We start from the raw sequence: 16,765 nt of genomic DNA on the forward strand, positions 1-16,765 counted from the left end.
AGTAACCTTGCTTTAGAACTTATTACTTGCTTCCTTACTCTGACCTCATCAATAAAATTACTATTTCCTGTCCTGGTCAGGATATCCTGGTTACCCAACATATAAAAATTCTGGTCCTGGGACAAAATATATTTATTTCCTAAGACTCATGAAATTTGCTTGAGGACTACTTTTCGATTTGAGCTATTTTTACATTTCAAGGCTCTTTTTACATTCTGATAAATCCTTTATTAGGTGATGTAGTCAGATAGTAACATTATCTTACATATTTGGCACCAGCCATTGCCAGTCTCACTTCTCATCCCACTCTCCACTCTGTTTCTTGACTTCCTACAGCCTCACGTCCTGCTGCTGCCAACCTGGGCAGCTCTACTTCCTTCAGCCTTGCTTCCTCAAGCCTCCAGCCCTGTTTCCTCCAGACTCAAAGACCTAATTTCCTGCAGCCTCTGGCCACTTTGTCTGGTCTACTTCATCTGATCCTATTTCTTCATCTTTACTTCCCACTGTAAGCCCACTTCTTTCGGCTCCATTTCCTTTAGCCAGATGGACTTGCTCACAGCTGCCGCTTTCCTTCTCACTGCTCTTCCAATTACAGGCTACTTGTTTCTGAAAAAAGGTTACTGGACTCAAAATGTTAATTTTATGTTCTCTCCATAGATCCAGCAATTTATTTCTCGGTGTTTCAGATTTCCAGCATCAATAGTTCTTTTTTCATTTTATATATTTCTTTCTTATGTTTGATGATAGGTTCACTACAAATGTATGAGCAACAAATGTGCGAGAGAACAAAACTGCAATTGCATGAGCTCCTCATTAATTTGGGGGGACAGCTTTTTTTCAATTGGTCACTCCATGATCTCAAATATGATTGAACATTCCTCGATGCTTGAGAGAATTTTCATGACAAATTCACCCACACCTCCATGTACTTTGAGCATTAATTCTGAGGCACCCTCAGGGAAAATTCCATCCAAAATGTTTGTTGACAGAGAATAAGTAGAGCTGCAAGGTGTGCAGACCTGAGGCTTGCTCCAGAAGAGTACTGGCCATTCTCAGAATTTGGGGAATGGCTCTGGAACATATTATTCCATTCATCGGAAATGAATCTTCTTGGTGCACAGTCTCTGGGTAGAAAGTAACATACTCTAACTGTTAACTTTCTCAGCCACTTACATCAGCATAACTTCATTGGAAGAGACACTTTAATCATCCTGTTCTTGGGAAACATCAGCACAATTCAGTCCTCAGCTATTCTCCCAGGTAAGAGGGAGGAATGTAGGAATGTGGTTCTGTCATCTGACCAAAATCCACACGCTGAACGTTTCAGGGACATGCCATGGCTTCTTTAAAAATAAATGCTTCATTTCACTGTATGACTACATCATTTTGCCACCCTCACTAACTAATCAAGTCCAGGTGGTTCCTAATAATTTGCTCTGATAAAGAGCAAAGGAAGGTTCATGAATCAGGGGTTTGGGTTTACAACTAAAAATATCCCACCATCGCTCCAGAAACTAAAATAATAACATTTCATCCCTAATCTACCTCCCAGAAACTAGATTCCAATCTTCCTCCCATTTTAAATAGAGATTCTAATGACAGCAATGTGAGAGCCTCAAAAAACATAGGCATCACCTGTACGAGTGTGTCCTGATGGCCATACGTCAGCTGGAAACTAATATTAAACCCTACTTTGCTCATTGACCCAGATGACAACATGAATGCAACTAGTGGTCACTTACACAATTTACAAGTTATTCTAATTGTGTTCCAGTATCCAAATCAGAAATGCACCTAAGGCATATCACACAATCAAAAAGCATTACCAAAACTTGGAATAATTTAAACTTAAAGTGTAGTTCTAATTTGTTAGAACTGAAGCTAAATTAAAATGTGAGTTGCATTTTTACCATTATTTGCTAACAGCAGCTCAATCATTCCAATGTAGTTCAAGGATGCAGCAACATGGAGTGGTGTTCGACCATAATGATCAGATTGGTTTACAGAAGCTCCTCTTTCTATTAAGAAGGTAGCTACATCAACATGCCAAATACGTGCAACCTAGAAAATAAATAAAAACAGAAAATTGGATATTTAGCGCCATGGATGAAAAACATCCTGCTTATTATATTAGAGTCACGTTTATTTGGTGGTAATATTAAGAGGAATCCAACTTTCAACCTTCCACATTTGCTAGATGAAGGAAACATATTTGACTTCCTCCATTAATGTATTTTTAAACACATAAAAACTGTATGGAAACTATTACACAGAAATAAGCAATTTGGCCTAACTAGTCTACACCATTGTTTATACTGCACGTGACCTTCTACTCACTCTAATAATCATTTCCCATTCTGCCACAGATATGGCATAAAAAGTCACTGGGTGGCACTTTCCCCTCCCTTGTATGATGTCACATAAGTAATGGCAAGGAAAGTGGGAAAATATTGCCTATTCGGATACAAAGTATGGTGGGAACAAAAACGATTCACGATGTCAACATTTTCCCAATTTTCTCTTCAAGCCATAAATGATGAAGCAGAATCTTGCACTGAGCAGCAACTATTTTATTTCGATGCATTTGATCTTATTAATATTTGTTTATTACCTTATTTATTTACCTTATTTATATGGCACTTCCAATTTTCTTCTTCACCAAAAAAAAACTAAATGTGCAAATTCCTGGCATGTAAATCACAGTAGATGCCTGGCAGCTGCAGCGTTGAACTCTAGTCCTTTGTGCACCTGCTTCTTCAGCTCCCTGCATGCTCCATAGCTTCCATTGCCCTCAGTCATTCATGCCACACAAAATGGCATTGGCAAACTACCAATCTCACCATGTCACCATGCCTTTTATTGATGGCACATACAATTTAGCCCTACAATACTTTACTTTGGACATCATAAACACCTACAACTTGCAGAGACACACACACACATCTCAAGCACCTGTACACAATGCATTGTATGGATCATTCACTTTGCACTTACTGGGAGGCTGCAATTCTTTGTATTCTTCACAGTGATTTTTAACAGACAGACACTGACTTCAGCACCAATCTACAAGCTGCCAGCCTTCCTGTGGCTCACCTTGCTTTCTTAATGCACAGTGGCTTTAGTGTTCAATTACAGGCTTCCAGTCTCTGGAACTTGTATTGCACTTCAGTGAAGAGGGAGAGGCAGGCAGGTTCTGGCAGTATGGAGTACTGAATAGTCAATTTATCTGACAGACAGAAGGTTAATAAGTTGAAATGTGGGACTATTACACATCAATGTCAGAAATGTAGCATGCGCCAGCACAGGAGCAGAAATACATTCGGACTATCAAGTCAGCTCTGCCACTCAATTATGATTGGTACATTTCTCAACTCCATCCTCCCACTTTCTCACCATAATCTTTGATTGCCTTGACAATCAAGAAGCTATCGATCTCCATCTTAAATATACTCAATGACCTGGCCTTCATAGTCTTCTGTGGCAATGAATTTGATAGATTCACCACTCTCCGGCTAAATAAGTTTCTCCTCATCTCTGGCAAACACACTGTGTGTACTTCAAACAGATGACCAGGCATGAAAATCAAAGGTGACAATCCTTAGTGGGGTGAAGAGGAACTCGAGTCTGTCAAGGGTCTCCTCCTGTTCCATTTCAGGAAGTTGTTCATAATCAGTCAGGCACTTGATCGATATCCTTGCAGTTGGGGGACTGGGGTCGAGAGTGTGTTGCTGGGAAAGCACAGTAGGTCAGGCAGCATCCAAGGAGCAGGAGAATCAACTTTTCGGGCAAAAGCCCTTCATCAGGAAGTTGGGGGACTGGGCCATCACAATCAGTTCTGCAGGTCAAGTGCAAGCAGTCTATGGATTACAGGTAGGTCAGTCAGGGCGCTGTTGAGACATCAGTCTGGGAGTGGGAATTTTTTTCTGCAATTACAGTACATAAAAGGAAGAATTGAGTAGCATGATGCATAAGCAGGAAAGGTGATGAACTATCTCAAGTGAGTGAGCAAAAAACAACAGAAAGCATAATGGATTAGCAGTTTGGAGAATGAAGTGAGTCATTGAATGGTTAGTATGAATGCAATACTGAGGGTTGTAATCCTGGAGCTTTGGTGAGATGTGTGTGCACTGCTAAAGTTAGCCTGAATTCTGGTTCTGTTAAGAGTAAGGTAGTAGAGAGGAGGTGGTGGCACTTACTCTTGCAGAGCACAGAAGATCAGTTACTCTTTTTGTATTCTACGGGGATACAGCACTGACCTGGGCTGCAACCGATGTCCTGGCTGGCTTTGTCTAATAGCGTGGCCTTCTCTGGTGGGTCATCTGCCACTACTCTCTACCACCTCATCTACTAACACCTCCAATGTGAGTGATCTTTCCTTTCCTCTGGGCCATGTATTTAGCAGTAACAGTCAAGCATCACAGTTGGAAGGCCAGTTGGTGGCTTGCAGAGTCTGAACCCGTAGCTGTGCTTTAAAAATGGCATAAGAGGCATGAAAGCCAGAACATCCATGAAATGGTGAGTACTTCCTCCACTTCTGCCATATGATTTCCTGAGAAAGATGCCCAAGAATCTGGTTGCATAATAAACAAAGGAAGAGTAGAAAATTGCATGAGAAAAGTGACTCCGAACCATGGCAAACTGGATATCGTGACTCTCACTCTACGAACACTTTAACCGTGCCTGTACCAGAATCCAGTTTACATTTAAGTTATGTTGTCCCTGGGCATATACTCTGGATCTGTTGGTACCACTGTGAAAATACACTGTTTGATGTTCACCATGATGTTCACTAGATCACTTTGTATCTTAATGGTCTGGTCAACAAGACATTATTTGTGAATATCTTGGCTTGTAATTTCATGAATCTTGGCCTGACACATTTCAATATGATTTCCTGGTTATCTGGAATGTTGTACTTGTCTGGATTCTAGGTGTTGCTTTTCATGATATTGGACTACTTTTTGGCCTTTGCTTTCTGCATTGGTACCTCCAATTTCCTCTGGCACTACATGCCCTGTATATATATCATTGTACTTGCATGTATGAGGCAACATTGCCCACATTGTTTACTAGACTTCTATGTATTGACTGTAGTGCTAATGGTGGCAAATTACAGATCGCTTGTAGATACTGCATACCCAGTACTTATGGGTACATACTTGTGTCCACTTAACAGTAGTGCTTCCATGCCTGTTGGTTTATGTAATTTTTAAAATTCTTTTTGTAACTCAAAATAATGCTGGATTGTGATGATAAAACTCTTTTCAGTTATCTTTCTAGATCTATGTGACAATAAATGACTGACACATAACTCGTAAAATAGATGTTATCATGAGTTCAATTATTCTATGAACTGTAAAGTCACAATCACTCGAATTGCCTCTGCATCTACTTCTAAATTTAAAAATAGTCTCAGTCAGTTGTTGGCTCAAGGACATGAGTTCCATATTGTGTTTTCAGAAGTTTAATTTCATTAATCTTTGAGTGTTGGCCATATTTCACCTAGATTCGTTACCCAAACCATACATCCACTATGGTTTGGGTAACGAATTCTCAAGATTCATCAGCCTTCAAGAAAAATAATTCCTCCTCATCTCTTTCAAATTTGACATCCCTTAGCCTAAAAATATTCTAAAATCCTGATAGTGTGAAAGGAGGCCATTCAGCCGAACAAGTCCACAATGACCTTCTGAAGTTCCCACCCAGACCCATTCCCCTACCCTATCCCTGCATCCCCCATAGCTAACCCATCTAGTCTGCACATCTCTGGACACTATGGGGCAATGTAGCACAGCCAATCCACCTAACCTGCACATCTTTGGACTGTGGGAGGAAACTGGAGCACCTGGAGGAAACACACACAGACGGGGAGAATGTGTGAACCCCACACAGTCACTCTAGGGTGGAATCGAACCAGAGTCCCTGGTATTATGAGGCAGTATTGCTAACCACTGATCCACCATGTTGTCCTCCACCTGACCTCTCAAAGGGGAAACATCTATAATTACCTTGTCAATCCTCTTTAGCACTTTATACACTTCAATTCAATCTTTTCTCATTCTTCTGAACTCTACTCAGTACAGGCTTAAACTGCTCAATCTCTCCTCATTAGCCTTTCATCTCTGGAATTAATCTAGCAAACCTTCTTTAACTGCCTCCAATGCAATGACATCCTTCTTCAAGTAAGAGGACCAACTACATGCAGTACTCTAATTGCAGTCTCACCAATGCCTTGCACAGTTGTAATAACACTTCCCTACTTTGATATTCCATTCCTTTAGCAATAAATGCCAACATTCCACCTGGTGTCCTTATAACTTGATGTACTGTGATTCATGCATGAGGACACCCAGGTCTTTTTATTCTTCCACCCAAAATGGATAAGCTCCCATTTATTCAGGTTAAACTCCGCCTATCAAATTTTGATCCACACACCCAACCTATCAATATCATTTATAAATTTATTATTTCTTTATTGTAACTTACTTTTCCATCTATTGACTGTTAGAATTTTTATTGGTATCACTTAGCTTTTTGCAAGATTTGTCACATTATCTGATAACACTACTGACACCTATTGAGACATATTAATTCCTTGAGTTGGAATGCTTTTAATGGTTGTTGGCTGACTGCTGTGTTGGCACTGTTTCACAAGGCTACTGAAATTCTGCTAGCAAAACTGTGAATTTTGCTGTGTAAATAAACTGCAAGGATGAGAGAAGGAATTAAACACTGTACAAAAAAGGCTTTTTTTTATTGTCTTCTTTCATTTCTTAGGAGCTGTACTGGATGGATTATTTTTTCCACCCCAATCTGCAATGTGGCAAGGGCAACAAACAGATCCTGTCTTATCTACAGAATGCTGCTTATACCTCCTAGTTTATGTAATTCACTGTTAATTTCTGCTCCTGCACAAAACTTGTAGCAAGTACATTTGTGCTACCAAAGCTTTTACAAATTTGAATAATCATACTGGGACCCAATGATTACTGCCTGGAGCGAGGCACCATCTCCAAGTGAAGGAACAGAATCTGTAGTATCAGTACAGAGTTGCAGAATAGCTTACAGATAATGAGTTACTTATAGTTGTTTCATTTTCATGTCAGCTTTTAAGCTGGATGTGTAAAGCTTAAGGCATAGTATACATTGCAGTGAATCTTCAAAATCTGTTCTGCTGCTGTGTAATGTTCCTCTATTCAGCAAAATTATCAATTGCATGACATGGATTGGTAAAATAATAATGCAGATTCCTTATTTGAAGATAAGACTATATACAAATAATGTTCATGGGAAAATAGAGGATAGACCATCCACCTCTGATCCTGCTTTTATGGAGTGCATAGAGGTGTAAGTAATTGGCAGCAGTTTAAGATGCATATCCTTAAAGGAACAAGTGCACCAGATTACAAAGTCTGTCATACGTCTCCAGTCTCTTCCTCCTCCTTGCACATACATCAAGCTTCCCATCAAACGTGTCAATAATATGTTTCAACCAATACACAGAGTAATGGGATATATACTTACCTAGATTTTGCAGACACTCAACATAGAAATCCAAGTATTGCTATGCTTCCCTCTTGGGTATGATTTGAAATTTTGAAAGGTGGTGGTGTAGTGTTATTGTCACGGGACTAGTAATCCAGAATTCCAGGCTATTGATCCACAGGCATAGGTTCGAATCTCAGCAGATTGTGAAACTTGAATTCAATAAAAAATCCAGGATTAAAAATCTATCTATTTCACTAATGTCTTTGAAGGAAGAAATCTGTCAGCCTTGCCTGATCTGGCCTAAATGTGATTTCAAATCTCAAGTAATATGTCTGACTCTTAAGTACCCTCTAAAATGAACTACCAAACCTGTATCAAAACCACCATAAAGTCAAAATTAAGGAATGAAACAGGATGGACCAGCCAACATCAACCCAGGTGCAGTGAACTACGTGCCATGTTGACAGTGCATTGTTTTCACTGACATCTGAAGCATTGTGCCAGTATTGGAAGAACTGCCCCACCAGACTTGTCAAGCAACAGTTTGACATCATTATATCTACAGATAATGACCCCCAACAAAAACCATTACTGTACCTGGGTATATAATGTCCCACGAGGAGGACAGACACATCAGAGATGGTGCTACAGTTTTATATAATTAGGAGAGGTAAAGTCACCTAATGGCTAGTTTGTGATACAGAGTGTCTCCAACAGCAAGTGTTCAATTCCCTCACTGATTGTGGTTACCGTGAAAGACTCTCCTTCTCAAACTCTCCCCTGGCCTGAGGCATGCTAACTTTTGAGTTAAACCACCACTAGTTTTCTCTCTCCAATGAGAGAGCTGCTCCCTATGATCGGTAAGACTATAGCATTTTTATCTTACCTTTTAATAGGACAGAATTGCCTTGGGAGTCTTCAATATTGATCCTAAGAGCATCAGGTTGAACAGAGACCAAGAAAGTTTCCTGCTGATTATGACGGCCACAGCTGTTGGTTGGTGAATCTGCGTGCTTCTACAATGAACATCATCAAAGCACAGGAGGTAGAAAGGACACAGGATGTTCTCTGAGAAAGGAGGCAAGACAGGCTCCGCAACACCACTACTGATGGAGTTACAAAGTCCTCAAGGACATAGCTGCTAGACTGGATCTACAGCAGGTGGTGAGGGAACCGATAAGAGGACCAAACTGCTTGACTTTTTCCACACCAATCTACCTGTCACAGTTGCAAATTTCCATGACAAATGCAAATTGAATTGGTCATCACATACAGTTGTGTGGAGAGGAAGTTCCATCTTCACGTGGGGTTATCCTCCATAATGTAATGTGGTTGTACCAATGTGTTAAATTGGAGTGCCATTTGTGTAGCAATTGACTACTCAGTTTCACTGCTGCCAGGGCTGCTCAGTTCCTGAACTCATTACTGTCTCGATCTAAACACTGACAAAATTGTTGAACTGAATAGGTGAGTGACAATGACACCAAGGCAGCATTTGACCATACATTGCACCAAAAAGCCCTAATAAAACTGGAATCAATGGGAATCAGATGAGAACTGTCCACTGCTTGAAGCATTGCCCAGCACTAAGGAAGATGGCTGAGGTTGTAGGAGGTCAATCATTTCAGACCAAGCCATCAATGCAGGTGTTCCTCATTGCAGTGTCCTGGGCTCAACAATGTTCAGCTGTTTCATCAATGACTCTTCCTCCAGTGTAAGGCCAGATTTGGAGATGTTCGCTGAGGATGACTCCTCAGATTTTTTTTTGTAAATAAATTCATTAGCAAATTTTTTAACTTTCCAAACATATAAAATTATTGAAAAATATAATCAATAACATGTATCAGTGTAATGAAAAGAAAACAAACACAAATTACAATACAACTACTGTCTACTAACTGTTAACCTACCCTATAATACAGAACAAATGCTTACACTGTGCAAAGCAACACCAAAAAAAGAAGAAAAGCAAAAAAAACCAAAAAAAAACACAAAATACAGAAAAGCTATGTTCGGCGCAAAGCTCCCAAACAAAGGAGTGGGAGCATTGTATATGTACCCGTATTAGCTCTGGAGACCCCTCCAGGACCCAGGGCTTGACAAATCTAACCATCCTGGTTAAACAAACGCCCTAGTTAAGATAACTGACAAATCTATATCCAAATAACTCAAGTAGGGCTACCATGTCATATAAAAATGGTCTGATGTGTGGTGCACCATGTTTGTGAAAAAGTCCAAGGGAATGTGCTACATAATTAATTTCTGCCATCCCAGCAAGTCTGGCGGGTTCTCAGACAACCAATTCATCAGAATATTCTTCCATGCACAGTATACATGAATATTAAATAGTTTCTTCCCATGCCTGTCTAAAGTTGGTAAATTCAGTAGACCTAAGAGGAGAGATATCGGGTCTATTTTGACTTCAGTCCTCAATACCCTCCCTATCTCTCCCACCACAACGCTCCAATACACATGGAGCCTGTGGCATGTCCAGAAGCAATGGGTAAGAGTACCTACACTTATTTTACATTTGGGGCACACTGAAGATGCCCCTTTTTTAAACTTCGCCAGATGGTCTGGTGCCAGATGAGCCCTGAGCAGAACTTTTAACTGCGTAGCGCATGTCCTATTACAAATTGAGATCTTTCGAGTATTCTCCCATATATTCTCCCATGTTTCAGAAGAGATTTCCACTCCTAGCTCTTGCTCCCAGACCTCACATAATCGGTTAATATCCTGCCAGGCCCTGCCACCCAGAAGGTGATGGAGGGCACTAACCGAAAGGGTGTTTGTGGAACATAGCAACAACCTCTCTGTATTGGGCTTATAGGGCTTAGAGAGAAGCGTAGTCTTCTTCTGGATGAAATCCCTAACCTGAAAAAAACAGAAAAGATCTCTGCTGGGTAACCTGTATTTGCAGCTCAATTGCGCAAAAGACATCATAACCACCCCCTCAAACAAGTCTCCCAAACTAGAAACTCCTCTCGCTGCCCATAGTTTGAACTCTGAGTCCATCATCCCTGGTCAGAACCCTGGCATGCCAACTATAGGTGTAAGTGGCGAAGTCTTGGATAAGCAACCCTCACTCTGACGCATTGCCCTCCATGCCTTGACTAATGACAATGGGGTTCTGGCAGTAGTCCATAATTGTCCTCATCTTATTCATGAATAACAGGTTAATAACAGGACACTTCACCTTGGAGGCCTCAATATCCAGCCATATTGAGTTTGGATCATTACCTATCCAATCACAGACAAGTGCAGCAGGGAACTCAATTGATGCCTCTTGATGTCTGGGAAGTCAACTCCTCCCATCCTTGAGGCAACTGCAATTTAGTAAGTTTGATGAGGGGCCGTCCACGATGCCAAACAAAGGAACCAAACTACCCCATAAGCTTCTGCAGCGTTGACCTGGGAAACATTACAGGGAGCATACCCATGGGATAAAGCAAACGAGGAAGAACATTTATCTTAATGAGAGATATTCGGCCCAGCCATGAAATTGGAAGAGCCTCCCATCTCTGGAGATCTCGCCTAATATTGTCGAGCAAGTGAGCAAAGTTAGTCCAAAATAACAGATCAAACTTGGGGGTAATAAAAATGCCTAGGTATCTGAATCCTGCCCATGACCATCAGGGCCAGGCGCTTTCCCACTCTGAAGTTGCCTACCTGCCTCCTGTATTTCCTGAACTGTCAAGGGAGCATTAAGGAGAGAGGCCTGTTCCAAGGTTACCCCTGGGAGGGTCAGGTTCTTAAAAAAAGTCTCCTTTTTAGCCCTTCTATCCTCACAACCTTCAGACCGATACAATTCAGAGTCAAAGCTCCGAAAAGCCTCATTAACCTTTGTAGCATCGTGTGTAAGGACCCCGGCACTGTCTCTGATTGCAGAAATGGATTGGGGAGCACGCTTTTTCCTAGTCAGGTACGCTAAATACTTCCCTGGCCTATCCCCATATTCAAACTGCCTTTGTCTAGCAAAAGCAAGTTCTTTCTTTGCATTTTGCGTCAGTATTGAATTCAAGGCAGCCAGGAGGGCCGTGATCCGGTATAGCTTAGTCACTGAAGGCCGCGCAAAATGTGCCGCTTCGGTGGCTTTCAACAGCGTCTCAAGTAGATACTGCTGTTCCTCTTTCTGTCATTTCCAGTTAGCAGAATACAAAATAGTTAATCCCCGAGCAAAGGACTTAGCAGTCTCCCATAGCATAGAGGGACTACTAGCCGTTTTTGAGTTGATAGTCAAGAATTCCTGAAACTCCTTCAAAAAGTATTCCACAAATTTGGAATCCTTAAGCGTCCAAACGCCAGTGCTGCAAATCTAGCCCTTCACTCTTGGCTTTAACCTCCAAATATACTGCCGCGTTATCAGAGATAGCTATATTCCCAAATTTACAACTCATAATCGAATCCAGAAGGGCCAAGGGAGCCAGAAAGAGGTCAATCCTCGTGTGACATTTATGTGGGTTTGAAAAAAAGGTGAAGTCCCTGCAGGTAGGGTGAAGACATCTCCAAATATCCACCAGCCCCAACTCCTCGCATAAATCAACTACCTGCTTGGCCTGCAAAGAAATAGTTGGAGGTCCACAACGCATCCTGTTCACCGTCGGATCCAAAAGACAATTAAAATCCCCCCTATAATAATGTGCCGTGTTCCAAAAGCACTCAACTTAGAGAAAGCACTCATCAAAAATTTGAGGGGATGTGCTGGAGAACAGTATACATTTAAAATGCCATATTCCTCCCCATGTATCAGGGCTTTCAGTATCACAAACCATCCCTGCTCACCTTTCACCTGCTCTAAAAATGTGAACGTAAGATCTTTCTGGATAAGTACCGCCATTCCCCTACTTTTAATAGTAAAGGATGAAAAGAATACCCGGTCATAACCCCCCGTTGTAATTTCAGGTGTTCCCCATCATTAAGATCAGTTTCCTGCAACAAAGCGATATCAACCCTTTCTCTCTTAAAGCTGGAAAGCATTTTTTTCCTTTTAACAGGCGAATGACTTCCCTTAATGTTCCAGGAGCACCATTTTATAAGACACTTAGCCATATCCCCTTTCACAGACCCTTGAACCCCCCGGAGGGAGAACGTTGCTTACAAAGCACCGAGCATAAGTAAATAAAGACTCATAGAGTAGAGAACTATATATACAAAAACTACTCTATCATAACTATAAACAACTATCACTACCAAAAAACTACAAAGAAAACCAACTATAAAACCTTGAATGGAAGACTCTTGCCCTTGCCCATAGGGGGCACTTACCCTACCCATCCCCTTCTTCACAGCTCCTTCAAACCTGGGCTGTGCCCCAGCCTTAGGCCAGAAAAAAAACAAGGAGATGATCCTTAAATCAACAGAAAAAAGACAAAGTCAGGATGAGCACGCCACCCATCCCTGGCTTTATGTCACTCCTACTTGTGACTAAAAGAGAAACAGAACAAACAAAAAAAAGGGGAGAGACAACAAAGAACATCCACAAAATTTCCCATCAGAAAATCCAGTTATTAAAAAAAGGAACAACTTATTCCAAGGTCTTTTCCCCCCTTTCCAAAAAGGAAATTATTAGGGAGAAAGAAAGGAATTTTAAAAAGGAAGAGAAAACGTGGGGAAAGATAGCAAAGAGAATAAACATTAACCATATTCTTCAGGCCAATCCATCTATTTTAAAGTGTCTATAAAGTTTTTAGTTTTATCCACTGAGTCAAATGTATAACCTGAGTCCTCGTGGCTGAAACAGATCACTGCGGGGTATCTCATAGAGTAGTGGGTGCCCAGGTTCCTCAGCCACTTTTTAACTTCATCAAAGGACTTCCTCTTTCGAATTACAACTGCAGAGAAATCCTGGAAAAACATAATTTTTGGCCCCTTGTACAGCAGTGCCTGCGGATATTTTCCCAGGAATCTGGAAGCTCCTATGACTTTTTGTTTGCCCTTATATGAGTGGAAGTGCACTAGGACCGAGCAGGGGAGCTGCACTGGGCCTGACCTGTGCACTCTAACCTGATCAGCCTTTTCAATCTGCAGCCTGCCGGACTCGATATGAAGACCCAAAAACCTCGGCAGCCAGCTTTCAAAGAAGCTGACTGGCTGCTCACCTTCAGGGAGCCCAACAATTTGGAGATATATCCTCCCACTTTGATTTTCAAGTTCATCGATATAGTGTTGCAAGGCTCGCACCTCTTGTTCCAGCACCTGGATCCGACTGGATGAGGATTCCATCGCAGCTTCCGAGGCCTTAGTTTGACCCTCCACCTCCTCCAGCTTCTCCCCAAGGCCCTGGATCTCTTGCTCATGCTTCTGCAGCATGGATGCGATAGGTTGGACCTGGGCACAAATCTCCCCACGAATCTCCTCAATCGCAGCCCCAACATTCAAGGTAAGTCTCTCCATCACCACAGCCAATTCCTGAGAGTCTGTCAGGTCCCCGGGAGGTTCAGGAGAGGCTGCTGCTGCTGCAGTCTCTGGTGTGGTAAGTGCTGCAGGGGAGTGTCCTCCCTGCTGCTGTTTGCTCAATCCTTTTCCCTTTGGCATCCTTCCAAATATTAACAAATATGTGTTCTGTAAGGTTTTAAACTAATAATTCCACCACATAAGTTGGCCAGGGATGGCAAAAAACACCAGTATGCCTTGGCTGTTAGGCAGAGCTGTCCACAGCAGTTCTACAGAATCCCTGCCATCTTGCCGAGTCTGACTCCTCAGATTTTAAAGCAGCTTATGTTCATGTCCAGCAAGACCTAGATAGCATCCAGGCTTGGGCTGATAAGTGGCAAATCACATTTGCGCCACATTTGCTCTAGGCAATAACCTTCTCAGATGAGAAATCTAACCGTTGCTCCGGACATTCAGTAATATTACCATTGTTGAAATCTCCCATCCTGGGCATCACCACTGACTAGATACTGAACTTGGTCAGTCACATAAATACTGTACCTACAAGAGCAGGTCAGAGAGTGAGAATTTTGAGATGAGTAACTCACACTCCCGACTGCTATGGATGTCCACCTTAAATCGTCATGATCAAATGTTTTGCACAGAGGTGACCAGTTCCAACAATACTTAAGAAGCTTGACAATATCCAGAACAAAGCAGTCCTCTTTACTGGCACTCCATTCAGCAAATAAAGCATTCACTCCCTCCACCAATGACACACAGTGGCAGCTTTATATACTACATACTAAATACATTGCAGCAATTCACTGAGGCTCCCACACCATTACCTTTTATATCTCTATCATCATGAGGGACAAGAGAAACAGATACATGGGAAAATCACTATCTGCAATGTTCCTTCATTCACTCAACACCTACCCTCTAAAGAGCATTCCCACACAGACCCATCCTGCTACCCTATCCAATCTACTGTATTTCCCATGGCTAATCCAGACTGCACATTCTCCTGACTTGGAACTATATTGTCTTCCCTTCATTATTTCAGAATCAAATTCTTGAAAGTCTCTTTCCAGGCATGCTCACTATCATCTTCTCAAGGACCATTAGGGAAGGGCTAGCAAAGCTAACCTTGCCAGTGACATCCATATCTCATGAACAAATTAAAATATTTCAAAATGTATTTTGAAAGGAATTATTACAACACATTAAAAAAATGTTAGAAATACCTCATGAAGCAATGTTTGTCCATGTTTGTCTGCAGTATCAATTTTAGCTCCCCTTCGTAATAACTTATTTACGAATTCCAGATTTACCTAGAACACAATGGATCTTGTTCAATCAAATTTCACTGCAATTTGTAATAAAATATATTAGACATTTTACAGGCTTTTAGTGTTGTAACAGCAAAGCCAAGGTGGGGAGATTCCTGGCTCCTCATCTGACGTGTTGGTGGGGAATGCTTCCTACAAAAATTGGCTGTCCTGCAACCATTTAAGAATCATTGTTGGAACATTGCCTACTCAATCCTACTTGGGTCTCCAAACTCTTTCTCTGGTCCATCAATGGCCTCATTGATGTTGCCTCCCTCTCTTATTCAGAATTAGAAACATTTATCAACTTTTCTTCCAATCTTTGTATGGTGGGCTCAGTGGTTAGCAGAGACCCAGGTTAGATTCCACCTTCGGTGACTGTGTGATGTTTTGCACATTTTTCCCGTGTCTGCGTGGGTTTCCTCTGGGTACTCCGGTTTTCTCCCACAGTCTAAAGATGTGCAGGTTAGATGGATTGGCCATGCTAAATTGCCCATTGTGTCTCAGAATTCAAGACTGGGTAAGTGTAGGGTGTCAGGAAGGGGACATGAGGCGAGACCCAGGTTGAGTGGGCAGAGGGGAGCATGCAGGTGTGGAAGTTATCAGATAGCCTGTAGCAGCAGGGAGGAGTGGATGCAGCACCTGTAGATGTTACGAATCTTATGGAGATGGGGAGGGGGTGCTTGGTGTTGAAAAGCCTATTGGCAAGATAATAAGATTAGTTTTGGACAGTTCGAGCAAAGGTCCACCGCAGTTCGAGCAAAGATAATGACCTCTTTCTGTGCTGTAAATTCCCATAATTAGATGTGGTTGATTTTGCTTTTTGACAACAGCCATGTGTGGGGTTCAGATTGCTGTTGCTATCTATGGCAGTAAGGGGTACTATGAGCAATAGCAACAACCCATCATAGAATTATCGACCCCATTGACCCCTCTGAACAGCATCCCACCCAGACCCAGCCCCCCCCAATCTATCCCAGTTACCCTGCATTTACCATGTTAAACCAACTAAACTGCACATCTCTGGGCACTACAGGACAATTTGCCAAATCCAATCCACCTATATTGCACATCTTTGGACTGTGGGAGGAAACGGGAGCATCCAGAAGAAACCCACACATACACAGGAATGGCATTCATAGGAAATAAAATGACAAAAGATTTCACGATTTAAAAGCTGCAAAGAGTGATAATAGATATAGAAAAGGTTGATTCCAAAGGAGATGTGAATTACTACATGAAAATTATGTAAATGTAATATGAATGGATCTAGAAAGAAACAAGATGAAGGCAAATGCAGTAAAACAAAAAGGAAGGAAAAAAGTCACAGAACGAAATGAAAGTAGAGGTTAGAATCTAAAATTGTTGAACTCATTGTTGAGTCCAGATGGTATTAGAGTGCTGAGTTAAAGGTAAGGGATGGAATCTTATCAGGCTTCGAACAGATGTCTCAATGATCTCACCAAAACTTACCCCCTTTGCTCAGGTTGCATGGCAAAATTCCCAGCAGGGAGCAGCAAGTTCAAAATTGATGATAATTATTGCTTACTATGAATACTACACAATGTTGAAGA

At 41.6% G+C, this 16,765-nt stretch overlaps 1 protein-coding gene across 1 annotated transcript in view; it reads right to left on the reverse strand.

Moving 5' to 3' along the window:
* LOC148150145 (ankyrin repeat domain-containing protein 16-like) overlaps positions 1 to 13,861 on the reverse strand; it is a 31,135-nt gene extending 17,274 nt beyond the window's left edge. Inside the window, exons 1-2 of the mRNA XM_087985867.1 lie at positions 13,587 to 13,861; positions 1,911 to 2,061 (exon numbers count right to left, since the gene is read on the reverse strand). Of these exons, the coding sequence (XP_087841993.1) occupies positions 1,911 to 2,061; positions 13,587 to 13,784 (349 nt within the window). The 5' untranslated portion in view covers positions 13,785 to 13,861. The remainder of the gene's footprint in view (positions 1 to 1,910; positions 2,062 to 13,586) is intronic.
* Between the last annotated feature and the right edge of the window lie 2,904 nt (positions 13,862 to 16,765).

The sequence above is a fragment of the Chiloscyllium plagiosum genome, unplaced genomic scaffold (genome assembly GCF_037043375.1).
Source record: "Chiloscyllium plagiosum isolate Xiang-an unplaced genomic scaffold, Cpla_swu_hap1 HiC_scaffold_4, whole genome shotgun sequence".
Lineage (NCBI taxonomy): Eukaryota > Metazoa > Chordata > Chondrichthyes > Orectolobiformes > Hemiscylliidae > Chiloscyllium > Chiloscyllium plagiosum.